Raw genomic sequence first — 15,199 nt, 5'->3', positions numbered from 1 at the left:
GGTGAGGTAGGGGTGAAGAGGTGGGAGGGGGTAAGGTGAGACGGGGGTGAAGGGGAGGTGAGTAAATATTTCCTTGCCGTGCAAGCAGCTGGGGGGGGGGGGGGGGGGGGGGGGGGGTGACGGCACAGTGACCAGTGACGCCCGGGGAAATACGTGACCCTCGCAGTGCATTGGAGAGCTGTGACTTCACAAACACCATGGTGCAGGTCATGGGAGGCTCGTCCACGCTTGTCCCTCTCCCTCCCCCACCACCCCTACTACAACTCTCCCGCCCACCCTAGCCCCGGCCCCGGCGCCTGACCGAAGAAGAATGTGCTGAAGGCCAGGGGCGGCGATGCCATCGGTCCCACTCAGTTGGCTGTCGCTGGCGATGGCGGTGTTGGTGCTGGCGGCGCGGCTGCTGGCGGACAACCCCATATGCGGGGTGAGGCAGCAGCAGGCGGCGGGAGGGGGCAGCGACGTGCCGGAGCTCACGGCCCGCCAGCCGGGCGGGTGGCCTTGGCAGGTGAGCCTGGAGCTGGCCACCGAGAACAAGCACTTCTGCGGCGGGGCGATCATCAGCGAGTACTGGGTGATCACGGCGGCTCACTGCTTCATCCCGCCCGTCCCCCAGAACCTGCAGGAGATCGTGGTGGTGAGCGGCCTGAGCAGGCAGATGAGGCCCGAGCAGTGGGTGCGCTACTCCAGCCCGCACGACATCATCATGCACGAACAGTTCAACGAGCAGACGGGCGAGAACGACATCGCCCTGGTCAGGATGGTGGAGCGCATTAGCTTCGGCGCGCACGTCTTGCCCGTCTGCTTCCCCAACAGCGAAATCTTCTTCGGCAACACCTGGTCGCCATGTTACATCACCGGGTGGATGAAGTCCGGCGAGGAGACCACCGACCTCCTCCAGGAAGCGCCCGTCTCCTTCATCTCATTCAAAGACTGCAACGAGACCATCTTCAGCGGCAAGCTGCAGCCCACCATGATGTGCATGGATTCCGAGAAGAGCCAAGACCTCGCCTGCCACATGGACTCCGGGGGCCCGGTGGTTTGCAAGGTGAAGGGAGGGCGCCAGTTTTACCTGATCGGGGTGGTGAGCTGGGTGAGTGACTGCGCCCAGCGCTGGCCCGGCGTCTTCACCATGACCAAGTCTTACCTCGCCTGGATCCAGGATGTCACCTCCCGCTATGGGAAGATGTTTGACTTAAAGGAGTACGGCGCCGAGAGCACACTGCGGCAGCAGAGATCATCGGTGGCCACCAACACCAAACAAGCCAAAGCCCACACCAACCAAACCTGTGGCCAGGCGACCATGGCGGCAAAAGCCGCGAAACCCACTGACAGCTTCACACTGACAGATTCTGGGAACCTCTGCCGTTCCCCACTCATTTGGTTAGCAGTGGCCCATCTCCGCTCACTCGTGGTCCTTGTGCTCGCAACATGAGGCAGAAACTGGCAGCGGAGGAAGGAATAGAGGCTGAGAGGCTCCAGGCGGCATCACACCCTTCACAGGCTTATGCGACCATGCCCAAACCTGACTCAGATGTATCTCTACGAAGAAGAGTAGTTTTTTTTTCCTGATTAGATTTGAATATTAAATATTTATTGGAATGGAAAAGCATATTTGCAAATGGCCTTGGACGTTTTTGGTCTTTGGATGTGAACCAATAGATGGAAGCTAAGCATCCATTTAGAGATGTCTATGTGAATGGCCGTCAATTATATTTCACTGAATCACAAGGTGTCGTTTGGATCACACAACTACACAATAAAAGCAAGGATATGGAGAGGCGAGAGGCCGCAGCTACTGGATCTTGAGCAAAAAGCAGCCAATGATGGAAGCTAAGCATCCATTTAGAGATGTCTATGTGAATGGCCGTCAATTATATTTCACTGAATCACAAGGTGTCGTTTGGATCACACAACTACACAATAAAAGCAAGGATATGGAGAGGCGAGAGGCCGCAGCTACTGGGATCTTGAGCAAAAAAGCAAACTTCTGGTTGAACTCTGTGGGGTCACGCAGCATCCCTAGTGGGAAATGGACAGTAGGATGAACAAGGGGACATGACTTGAGAATTAAGGGACTGAAGTTTAGGGGTAACATGAGGGGGAACTTCTTTACTCAGAGAGTGGTAGCTGTGTGGAATGAGCTTCCAGTGAAGGTGGTGGAGGCAGGTTCGTTTTTATCATTTAAAAATAAATTGGATAGTTATATGAATAGGAAGGGAATGGAGGGTTATGGTCTGAGCGCAGGTATATGGGACTAGGGGAGATTATGTGTTCGGCACGGACTAGAAGGGTCGAGATGGCCTGTTTCCGTGCTGTAATTGTCATATGGTTATATGGTTATAAGGATGAGTGCCAACTCGAAACATTTGTCCATTTCCCTTCACATGTGCTGCCTCACCCGCTGAGTTCCTCCAGCACTTTGTTCCTCTGCTCAATAACGGCAACATGGGGCATACCAATGGGAGGCACAGTGGTTTATGATGAAGATTCTAGAGATTCATCCAATCTTGTACTGCAGTAAGATTTAAAGTTATAATTTACTATGAGAGTTGATGAGCCTGTTAGTAAAATTTAAATCCATGGATTAAAAATGACTGTGTCGACTGTCGATGCAGAATCGACCTAGAACATGAAACAGGCAGTGTTTCTTTTGAACCGGTGAAAGAAAAGCCGAATTCGCATAGTTAGGATCATCACCACTCCTTGATGAATATTAATGACCTGTATTTAATGTATGGGGAACGGTTTCAAAATGTGCACATGATATCAAATTGGAAGTGGAATTAACAGTGATAAGAGTGATAGATATAGATACACATTTATAAACATAGAAAATAGGTGCAGTAGGCCATTCAGCCCTTCGAGCCAGCACCACCATTCAATGTGATCATGGCTGATCATCCAAAATCAGTACCTCGCTCCTGCCTTCTCCCCCCATATCCCTTAGCCCAAAGCTATATCAATCTCTCTCTTGAATACATCCAGTGAATTGGCCTCCACTGCCTCTGTGGCAGAGAATTCCACAGATTCACAACTCTCTGAGTGAAAAAGTTTTTCCTCATCTCAGTCCTAAATGGCCTATCCCTTATCCTTTATGCCCCTGTCTCACTTAGGAAACCTGAACGGAAACCTCTGGAGACTTTGCGCCCCACCCAAGGTTTCCGTGCAGTTCCCGGAGGTTGCAGTTGGTTGCCGAAGGTTGCAGGTAGTGGAAGCAGGTAGGGAGACTGACAAAAACCTCCGGGAACCGCACGGAAACCTTGGGTGGGGCGCAAAGTCTTCAGAGGTTTCCGTTCAGGTTTCCTAAGTGGGACATGGGCATAAGTGGGACAGGGGCATTTACACTGTGACCCCTGGTTCTGGACTCCCCAACATCGGGAATATTTTTCCTGCATCTAGCCTTTCCAATCCCTTAAGAATTTTTTATGTTTCTATAAGACACCCTCTCATCCTTCTAAATTCCAGTGAATATAAGTCGATCCATTCTTTCATTATATGTCAGTCCCACCATCCTGGGAATTAACCTGGTGAACCTACAATGCACTCCCTCAATAGCTAGAAAGTCTTTCCTCAAATTAGGAGACCAAAATTGCACACAATACTCCAGGTGTGGTCTCACCAGGGCCCTGTACAAATATAGTAGGACCTCCTTGCTCCTATACTCAAACCCTGCTTTCTTCACTGCCTGCTGTACCTGCATGCTTACTTTCAGTGACTGATGTACAAGGACACCCAGATCTCGTTGCCCCTCCCATTTTCCTAATCTGACAGCATTCAGATAATAATCTGCCTTCTTGTTTTTGGCACCAAAGTGGATAACCTCACATTTATCCATTTATACTGCATCTGCCCATTCACCCAACCTGTCCAAGTCACCCTGCAGCCTAATTCATTGAGTCCATTGAAAGTAGGTCACTTTACCTTTCAAGCTTGCTCTACCATTTCAGCCCAGTGGTATGAATATTGATTTATTTCACTTCCCTCTCTCTCTCTCTATCCCTCCCCCACCCAAGCCGCACTAGCTTCCCATTTTCACCCTACAAACAGCTAACAATGGCCTGTTTATCTGCCTTTATTGCATATCTTCATTCATTGTTTTTTATCTCTCCACAATACCATCTATATCTCTCGTTTTCCTTACACCTAACCAGTCTGAAGAAGGGTCTCGACCCGAAATGTCACCCACTCCTTCTCTCCAGAGATGCTGCCTTTCCCGCTGAGTTACTCCAGCATTTTGTGTCGATCTACCATTTAATAAGATGATTGCATCCACAAAGTCATGGGGTGGTTAAATTGGCAGATACTGTATGTTGCAGAGGGAACAACACGCAAATTATGTGAAATTATGCATTTGGGGGAAGACAATAGATGCAGGGGTAGGCCATTCGGCCCTTCGAGCCAGCACCACCATTCAACGTGATCATGGCTGATCATCCCCAATCAGTACCCCGTTCCTGCCCCATATCCCCTGACTCTGCTATTTTTAAGAGCCCTATCTAGCTCTCTCTTGAAAACATCCAGAGAACCGGCCTCCACAGAGAATTCCCCAGACTCACAACTCTCTGTGAGAAAAAGTGTTTCCTCGTCAGAATGAGGAGATATAATACAATGGAAAGGGCACAATACCGATGTGATACAGGGACAGAGATCCTGAATGCTATGTGAACACAAATCTTTGAAGGTGACAGGTTAAGTTAAGTGGATAAAAAAATGAATTAAAAAAATCCTAGGCCCACTAGTTTGGTCATAAATACGGTTCTGGGCACCACACTTTGTGTCTTTGAGATAGTGCAATAAAGATTCACGACAATGGTTCCAGGGTAAAGGATTCAGTTAAGTGGAGACTAGAATTTCTCACTTTAGGCCACAGATGATTTATCAGGTTTGAAATCGCAAAGGACGAGTCAAGGTAAATAAAGAGAAACAGTATTGGTGGATGAGGTTGCCCCCAGAGGACACAGTTTTGAAGTTTTTTATCAGTAGAATCAAAAATTATATGTAGGAAAAAAAATCATATGGGTAGAGTCTGCAGAGCACTGCCTGGAAGAGTGGAGTTGTGGTTTTTAAAGTCCATTGAACACTCGAACATGTAACTTCAGGGCTACCTGGCAAAAGGCAGGCAAAGAGGGGCAATTGGATAATGCTTATACAAAGCTGACCAGTGAAATCATCCTATTGCAGAATGACCAAAACTGAACACAATACACCAATGTCTTGACAACTGTAACACAACATTCAAAATGTCATATTTATATTTAAATAAATACTTTTTCATTCTAACCATACCAAAATAATAGACCTGAGCCTGAAATGCCCTTCATTTTCTGCACCTCCAGAAAGTAGTTTTGTTTAGTTTATTATTGTCACGAGTACTGAGGTACAGTGTAAAGCTTTTTTTGTTGCCTACTATCCAATCAGCGGAACGACTGCACATAATTACAATCAAGCCGTCCACAGATACAGGATAAAGGGTATATTATTTAGTGTAAGATAAAGTCAGATAAAATCCAATTAAATATAGTTCAAAGATTTACAACGAGGTGGATGGTAGATCAGAACCGGACTCTAGCTGGTGAGAGGATGTTTCAATTGCCTGATAATAGCTGGGTAGTAATTGTCCCTGATTCTGGAGGTATACATCTTCAAAATTCTGTACCTCTTGCCTGATGGGAGAGGGGAGAAGAAGGACTTATCGGGGTGAGACTAGTCCTTGATTATGTGGGTGGCCCTACCAAGGCAGCGTGACGTGTACTGCTGTGATACACCATGTTAAAATGCTTTCTACGGCACATCTGTATAGGTCGGTGAGCATTAGAGTCATAGAGTCATACAGTGTAGAAACAGGCCCTTTGGCCCAACCTGCCCACACCCGCCAACATGTCCCAGCTACACTCGTCTGTGCCGGATCCATATCCCTCCAAACTTGTCCTATCCATGTACCTGTCTAACTGCTTCTCAAACATTGGGATATTCCCAGCCACAACTACCTCCACTGGCAGTTTGTTCCATACACCCACCATCCTTTGTGTAAAAAAGTTACAGCTCAGATTCCTATTCAATCTTTTCCCTTTCTCCTTGAACATATGTCCTCTGGTCCTTGATTCCCCTATTCTGGGCAAGAGATTCTGTGTATCTACCCGATCTATTCCTCTCATGATTTTTTCATCTCAATAAGATCACCCCTCATCCTCCTGCGCTCCAAGGAATAGAGACTCAGCCTACTCAACCTCTCCCTATAGCTCAGACCCTAGCCCTGGCAACATCCTCGTAAATCTTCTATGAACCCTTTCCAGCTTGATAATATCTTTCTTATAACATGGTGCCCAGAACTGAACACAATATTCTAAATGCGATCTCACCAACGTCTTATACAACTGCAACATGATCTCCCAACTTCTATACACACTACCCTGACTGATGACGGCCAATTTGCCAAAAGCCTTTTACACCACCTTGTTGGGGACATGCCGATCTTCACGTTCACAAGTAACTAGAGTAGAATTAGGAAATTCAGCCCATCGCGTCTACTCTGACATTCAATCATGGCTGATATTTGCAAGTTATTTTCCTGCCATCTCCCGAAAACCCTTAACAACCGTTCTAATCAAGAATTTGCCTATCTCGGCCTTAAAAATATCCACTGACTTGACCTCCACACCCCTCTGTGACAATGAGTTTCACAGATTAACCACCCTCTGACTAATGAAGTTCCTCCGTCCTCACCTCCTTTCTAAAAGAGCGCCCGTTAATTCTGAGGCCATGACCTCTGGCCCTGGACTCTCCCACCAGAGTAAACATCCTTTCCCCATCCATTCTATCTGTGCCTTTCATTATTCTGCAAGTTTCAATGAGGTCCCCTCTCAACCTTCTAAACTCCAGCAAGTAGAGACCCAGTGCTATCAAATGTTCATCATGTGCTAACCCACTCATTCCTAGAATCATTCTTGTAAACCTCCTCTGGACCCTCTCCAGACCCAGCAGTTCCTTCCTCAGATATGGGGACTAAATTTGCTCACTCCAAATGCAGCCTGACCATCACATTATAGAGCCTCAGCATTACATAGAAGGAGTGCAGAGAAGACTGGATAGACTCGGCTTATACTCGCTAGAATTTACAAAATTCTTAAGGGGTTGGACAGGCAAGATGCAGGAAGATTGTTCCCGATGTTGGGGAAGTCCAGGACAAGGGGTCACAGCTTAAGGATAAGGGGGAAATCCTTTAAGACTGAGATGAGAAAAACATTTTTCACACAGAGAGTGGCGAATCTCTGGAACTCTCTGCCACAGAGGGTAGTTGAGGCCAGTTCATTAGCTATATTTAAGGGGGAGTTAGATGTGGCCCTTGTGGCTAAAGGGATCGGGGGGTATGGAGAGAAGGCAGGTACGGGATACTGAGTTGGATGATCAGCCATGATCATATTGAATGGCGGTGCAGGCTCGAAGGGCCGAATGGCCTACTCCTGCACCTATTTTCTATGTATCTATGTATCTACATCTTTGTTTTTGTATTCCAGTCCTCTTGATATAAATGCTCGCATGGAATTTGCCTTCTTTACTACTGATTCGACTTGCTAATTAACTTTTTCGGAGTCTTGCACCAGCACTCCCAAGTCTCTTTGCACCTCCGATTTCTGGATTCTCCATTTCGAAAATAATCTACGCCTTTATTCTTATTACTAAAGTGCATGACTCTGAACTTTGCTACACTGAACTTCATCTGCCACTTCTCTGCCCACTCTCCTAAGCTGTCCAAGTCCTTCTGCAGAGTCCTTGCTTCCTCTACACTGCCTGCCCTCCACCTATATTAGCAACACCATCTGCAAACCTGGCCACAAAGCCTTCAATCCCCTTATCCAAATCATTAATATACAACGTGAAGAGAAGCGGCCCCAGCACCGGCCCTTGCCGAACTCCACTAGTCACTGGCAGCCAACCTGAAAAAGAGCCTTTTATTGCAACTCCTTGCCTTCTGCCATCCAGCTAACCCGCTATCCATGCTAGTATCTTCCCTTCCCCCGGTGGGCGGCGCGACTCTTGTCAGCAGCGGCCTCTGCAGTCCGTCTGTCTTTTTTATTGTTTTCTGTCTTGTTTCTATGTAGTTTTTATTGTTTTTTTTGTTGGGGTATGTGTGTGGGGGGTGGGGGGACTTTAAGGTCGTTCGCCTGCACGGGAGACCCGACCTTTTCTTTGTCGGGTCTCCGTTTGTCGTTGGGGCTGCAACGTGGAGCGGCCTCCAGCAGGAACGACCTGGGGCTCCAGTCGTGGAGCTGTGGATCTACTAACCATCACGGAGCTGGCCGAGTCCGGAGCGGGTGGAGCTGTGGTGAAGCGCTGCTGTGACCCGACACCCGGAGATTCGGAAGCTCCTACCGCAGGTCTGTGGACAGTAATACCGGGAGCCCGCGGGTCCCTGGTGGGAGACCGCTTTTCAGGGCTTCCGCAACGGCGACTTCTCCCGCCCGAGTTGCGGGGTTGAAGATTACCTGGAGCGGGGCCTACATCACCGCGCCGCACGGCTTGGAATTGCCGCGGGACTTTGTGAGCGCCCGCTGGGGCTCCAACACCAAGACCCGGTGCGTGGCCTTGCATCATCCGGCATGGCTTTAATGGCTGCGGGACATTTAACATCGCCCGCTGGGGGCTTTGACTCTGACATGGGGGGGAGAGGGGAGTGCAGGGGAGAGATATGTTTTTTTTTGCCTTCCTTCACAGCGAGGAGAAGATGCGCTGTGAAGGATGTTTGTATAAATTGTGTTGGGTCTTGGGTCTTTTTTGTTTTGTATGTATGACTGCAGAAACGGCATTTTGTTTGGACCTCAATGGGGTCCAAATGACAAATAAATGTATTGTATTGTATTGTATTGTTTAATACCATGGGCTCTCATCTTCCCTAGCAGCCTGACGTGCAGCATCTTATCAAAGGTCTTTTGAAAATCTAGGTAAACAACATCTACAGCCTCCCCTCTGTCTGTCCTGCTATTAAGTTCCTCAAAGAACTCCAGCAGATTCGTCAGACAAGATCTTCCCTTCATTTCGGTCTATTTTATTGTGAACTTCTAAGTACTGTGTAACCCCCATCCTTTATAATTGACTCGAAACTCTTACCAACCAATGAAGTCAGTCTAACTGGCCTATAGTTGTGTCTTCTGCTTGGCTCCCTTCTTGTACAGTGGGGTGATATTCACAATTTTCCAACCTTCAGGAACCACTCCTCACTAGTGATTCTTGAAATATCACAACTAATGCCTCCACATCTTCTTAAGACTAGGAAAGTGGAGGAGTTGGTGTGTTTTCCTGGCCTTTGCTTTGATGTGGCTGGTCGACAAATTGCTGGTGATATTTACTCCTGTGTAAGAAGTTTGACAGCGTTACTGACTCTTCCGCTCCCTGCTTTCTGAATATGTGCTTAAACCAGTGAATTGAAGAGTTCCTTCAGTCCTTGGTGATTCAGCAGTATGGAACGTGCTATTCTGAGGGATTTTAAAACAATTTTCAAGATCAAGAACCAGATGTCAAAGGTTTAAGGTGAGAGGGGAAAGATTTAATAGGAACCTGAGGGACAACTTTTTCACGCAGAGGGTGGTGGGTAAATGGAACGAGCCGCCAGAGGAGATAGTTGAGGCAGGTCAAAGTATCCTATATTGTCATTCAGACCTTTCGGTCTGAACGAGATTTTGTTGCCTTGCAGTCATACATGTAATAAAAATGGCAAAAACACACAATAAACACAAATCTAACATCCACCACAGTGAGTTCACCAGGCACCTCCTCACTGTGATGGAAGGCAAAAGTCTTTGTCTCTTCCCTCCTTATTCTCCCTCTGCACCGAGGCGATCCAGGCTTCGGATGTTGTGACCCTGCTGGGCGATGGTAAGTAATGTCAGTCCCGTGGCTGAATCCAAGCGCCACGAACGGGCCGGTTCAACCTCCGCGGCCCGGGGTGGTCGAAGCTGCCGAAGCTGCCGCCCTCCAGTCCAGCGGACGCAGCTGTTGTTGTGGGAGCTCTGGACAACAGGTCACCAACCTGTGACCTGCGAGCTCCCGACGATGTCGTCCACTGGGCCCGTCAATGCCGTCAAAGTTGGTCATGCTTCAATTCAGAACTTGCGAGCCCTCCTGGTCATTATCCATAAGAATTTTGAAGCTAATACAACTGTGATCCCAAAATGATTTCCCCACCGACACTTCAGTCACTTGCCCTTCCCAATTTCCTAAGAGTAGATCAAACTTTGCTCTCTCACTTGTACGGCCCTTTACATATTGCCTCAGGAAATTTACCTGAAAAACATTTGACAGATTTCACCCTATCTAAGCCCTTGCCATTATGGCAGTCCCAGTCTGAATATGTGTGAGCCACTTTCATTTCACTGCACATCTCGTATGTGTATGTGACAAATAAACTTGACTTGACTTGACTTGACTTGACTATATTGGGAAAATCAAGATCCCTAGTTGCCTGCAATCTCCAGGCATATTTGCTCTTCTAATTCCCATTGACTATATGGGGGCCTATAGTAACAAGGTGATCAGCCCTTTTCATTTCTCAGCTCCACCCATCTAGCCTCACTGGATCAACCATAAAGTCCTGGACTACTGCTGTGACATTCTCTTTACCTTCTCCTTAATCTCCTTGACATTTACCCCATCGCTACTTTGTGCCTGATCGCAGATGATCAGATCTTCCCTCACCCGGCAAGAAGATACTAACACCTTTCAGCAAGGAGGGAAAAAGATAATCACAACCCATGAACATCCTGTGTGTTCACCTTGTCTTTATATACATGTGTACCTACATCTAATCGCATGATGGAGCAGATCCCCAGAGCTATGTGCTGTGGGATTAGGTGTGGGAGGGGAGGTGTTGGGATGGTATGTGACTACATTTGTGTTTTTGTTCCCTCTGTGGTTTTAAACACAGCATCAAACGACTCAGATTCCTGCTATTTCTGTCTCAAATAAATTGATTTCACTGTTAAATAGCTGCTGTGAGTGGGTTTATCACATTGTTACCGTGGCAACGGCGACTGAAAGGCTATTTTGGTAAATGAAGGACTGATATTTTAGTGAAACTCGGTCCAGACAGCCGCAAATTGTCATCACAGATCATGCAAACTGAAACAAAATTAATATGCTGCAAAAGGTCGAGCCAATCAAAAATGCCAAATATGGAATATTCCAACATTGTGCAGATTCCACCTTTGAACAATTGTCGCCACTCACCTTCACCAACAGACTTGCTCCTGGCAAAACAAAGCATAGGTTTAAATAGAGCTCAGTAATGCTCATGTTAATAGTTAGATTAAACGAGTACTTACCAGTATGAAGTTTGATCTGTATTTTATGAGGAGTTACGGTGAGGGATTAAGTGAAGAACCCAGCAGGTACTGCGCATGCGGCATACTTCGAAGCAGCGGTGTGGAATCACAGAATAGACACAATATTTGAAGTAAGATAGTAAAGATCACGAGACATCAGTTTATTAGCTTGATCTATATAATGAGGGTGGGAGCGGCGGGCACTTAATCCCTCACCGTAACTCCTCATAAAATACAGATCAAACTTCATACTGGTAAGTACTCGTTTAATCTAACTATTTTACTTCGGAGTCACGTGAGTGATTCCGTGAAGACTTCAAAGGTCTGTGATTTCAAACCGTGTAACAGTTTTTATTTCACTCACTGCCGAAGTTTATGAGGGAGGAAGTGTTATCGTAATCAACCAGTTGATCTGCTTTCAAAAGAAACAGAAAGGTATTTGTTAACAATAACAACATAAAAGAGCTCCTCTGAGCTTAAATTAATATTGCAGTTTGTAATATTCTCCTGCAATTAAATCAGGTTTATCAACGGTTTATAATAAAAACAAAATGTTCTGAACGTCGTTCCCTTGACCATTCTGCTGTATTGAAAATGTGGTCAACCGGGATGTCCATTCGTTCAGCCGCTGATACCAATGCTGCCCTAGTGGAATGGGATTAAATGTATTATTATCTATTCCGGCAGCTTTCGGTACCTGTTTGAGCCACCTTGGAGTGGTTTGGCTCGTACCCCGTCTTGGGTTACTGTGGTTGACCCATAGGCTTTCCTCTCCCTCTAAGATTGTGGGTTGTGTCTATATATAGTAGTAGATGGGTCACCACACTCAACCTGGACTCTGGTGGGTAGGCCCGGAATCCCACCAGTGAATTGGGCGTTCCTGGTCCATATAGCCATATAACGACTACAGCACGGAAAACACAGGCGATCTCGACCCTACTGGTTCGTGCCGAACTCATAATCTCGCCTAGTCCCATATACCTGCGAGTTAGATTTTACCAGACCTAAATATGAACGTGATGCGTCTGGGGTAATCACCATGTTATCCAGTCTGGTTTATGGAGTGACTGGACTCTGTGAGCGTGTACGAGAGCCATAAGCATGAGCGTTTTTTAAAAACATAGATTAAGCAAGCTGAGGGATCTGGCTGGTGCCATCTCTGAGACATGTCAATGTCACACCAATATCCCATACATGGGTATATACCTGGGTGTTTGGGGCTTATATTATAGTTGCCCTTCATACCTTCAGTGGATGGGATCCCATGCTCTGCTGACATGCTGTTTTAGATAAGCAGATAAGGCGCTCCATGCTGTATTTACGGCACTGTAACTCACCTTTTAGTCATGGTGTAGATGTTCCAGGAACTCCAATACGTCAGTGGTTGAATAGTTCGTTGTCCCTGCGTCGTGGCAGTATTTTACCCATGTTAGCTTTTAGTGACTGTTCGCAGGGATGCCGACATGGTGGTAATGGTTCCTTTGGATAATCCCAGTCCCTGGTAAGGTCTATTCAAACCCTGCACCCAGGAGTTTGATGTTTCCCTGGCATGGGTGGCTTGTGCCTGATACTGGGTTGAGTCAGCAACCATGGTCCACTAGGGAAATCCATAGGTGACTCGCCCACCGTGTCGTGATGAACTGGGAACCATGGCTGTGTAGGCCGGTCGGGCACGTTCAATATCTCGGAGACAGATCCCTCTGTATTGCGAAGTGCCCGTCTGATGAGGCAGAAGGGAGGAAGGCAAAGCAGAAATTCCCCCTTCCAGCGTATAGGCATCTATCGCTGCTGCCTCTAATCTGGTTCCTAAGTCACATACATGGGTTACTGGTGATTCCGTCTTGTGCAACCAAATTGATATCTGGCTTTCAAACTGCTTAATAAATTTAGCAGATATTTAGGGTTTGACATCTATTGAATGTAATCATGGATTTTACCCCGTGACATGGTGTCTCCCACTGTGTTCTAGCTTCCTAGGACATAGGCAGCTGATAGTTAAAATGTCTTTTGACACACCATTGCCAGATTTGTTTGACCAATTTGTTGCACAATAATGATTATTATGCTCCCCATATGGTTGATATAAGCCACCACCATAGTATTATCAATCCGTAACCACATATGTACGTGCTGCATTTGAAATGCATATGCTTTTTAGCCCAATAGGCGATCACCAATCCCAAGTAGTTGATGCCCGGTATGTGTAGTAACGATGTTTGTGAATTGGTCCATCTGTTACCTGTGCTGGATATGGAGTTTAGTTGCTCCCCAGCCTAAAGTACTGGCATCGGTTTTTAATAACCAGGTTGGGATTGGTGATGATAATAGGGCTGAAAACTATGCCAAATATATGTCGCCCACCACCTTAATTGTGATATAGCTTCAGTGGGTACATTCATGATTTGATTATAGTGACCCAAGTACCTTGGCAAAGTAACAGTCATATGGACGGAATTATTATTGAAGCCCAGATAATCCTTGGTAGTTAACGCTTCAATTCTGGTTTATCTGGGCGTGGGATAAACCTCAGCTTTAGGGAGCTGTTTCGTAGCTAGAACTGCTGCCACAGCTAATTCCTTTGTTCCCCTAATATGAGGATATCATCCAATATATGCCATGATTATGCTTGTTTTCTTAATATTTTCATGGCCATTTATAATAGTTTAGGGCTGAGGTTAGACCATAGGGAATGCTATATGCTCCCATGATTGCCCTAACCGGGATATCCATTATCCAGGTAAAAAAATTTTTAGGTATCTATAATGATCCTAGTGTATGGGTATAAGATAGTTAGCATCTTCCATATCAATGCTCCCCATAGGTATCCTAGGGAGATCAGATGTCTGGCAGTGACAAGAACCCATCTCCATCTTAAAGTGTATATACTCAACAGATTTATTTAGTGATATTAGATCAATGATGATGCTACATTCACCATCTTTTGTAGTTTTGGTGAATATATTCGATACAAATTCCAATGGCTCATGTTTACTCCCATGATCCGTTTAGTAATGAGCCTTTCTAGTTCAGCTTGACCTTCTCACTTCTCTTTTCTTAGAGGGAGAAAATGCCCTTTGGGCGCATTGCTGAACTGGCGGTAATATGCCCAATTTGAATTCGTTTTTATCCTCTAAGACTGTTGAGTATATTTTAGTTATTTGTGACAGCATCCCATGCTTTATCCACAAGTGTAAATTCCCCCCCACACAGTTAGTAGCACACCCTTGTTTAGTGTAAACGGGAGGAACCAGACTACCTACCTCCATGTTTGTTGTTTTTTTCATGAAGGCGTAGTTTGCTGGTATGCTGGTGCTGTCTGGTGCTGGGGCGGCGCATCTTCCCACGGCTCCGCTCTGGGCCCCGTCTAAAAAGAACTTTGGGGGTAAAGTGAAGCGGTCGCCAGGCTTTCACCAGTCCTTGTTTGATTCACTGGTGGATGCCGAGGGGTGCTGCCAGCTGGGTGTTGGATGCGATGTCCTGCTCGTTCCATGGCCTGCCTTCATGAGGCGCACAGGTTTATCTGCCTCTCTTCCCGCAGCAGCGGTTTGCATAGCCCCATATATTTGGGGTTGCGGGCAGGTCTATATGCACCATTGTTCAGTCGAGTATCCCAAATTTGGGAACATCTTAGGCGTCAGCACCCTGGTAGTGCAATGGGATAGTCTCATCCTGGGAGAGTATATCCGTGGAAAAGGCGAGCAAAGGCGGTAACATCTTGACCCTTCTGTAGAATTCGCTGCTTGTCTGCGAGTCTGCTGACCCAGCTGCCTGCGGATTTGCCTCTGGAAAGGCCTGCTCCTGCAGGACTTTTGTTGGGAAGATGGTCGCGTGGAGGAGCCATGTAGTGGCCCACGACACCCAGTAGCTCTTCCTGATCCTGCTCC

At 46.7% G+C, this 15,199-nt stretch overlaps 1 protein-coding gene across 1 annotated transcript; it reads left to right on the top strand.

Moving 5' to 3' along the window:
* The first annotated feature begins 235 nt into the window (after nt 1–235).
* On the top strand, nt 236–1,744 carry LOC129709010 (acrosin-like). Its single transcript, XM_055655137.1, has one exon. It carries the CDS (start codon nt 335–337, stop codon nt 1,430–1,432), a length of 1,098 nt encoding a protein of 365 aa, XP_055511112.1. The 5' UTR covers nt 236–334; the 3' UTR covers nt 1,433–1,744.
* The last annotated feature ends 13,455 nt before the right edge of the window (nt 1,745–15,199 follow it).

This window comes from Leucoraja erinacea, chromosome 24 (genome assembly GCF_028641065.1).
Source record: "Leucoraja erinacea ecotype New England chromosome 24, Leri_hhj_1, whole genome shotgun sequence".
Classification (NCBI taxonomy): Eukaryota; Metazoa; Chordata; class Chondrichthyes; order Rajiformes; family Rajidae; genus Leucoraja; species Leucoraja erinaceus.
Note: the sequence above shows the minus strand (reverse complement) of the source record. Positions and strands in the feature narration are given on the sequence as shown.

Bases quoted from the DNA above. Each gene is read 5' to 3' on its own strand.
- LOC129709010 (XM_055655137.1), top strand. From the start codon at position 335: ATGCCATCGGTCCCACTCAGTTGGCTGTCGCTGGCGATGGCGGTGTTG.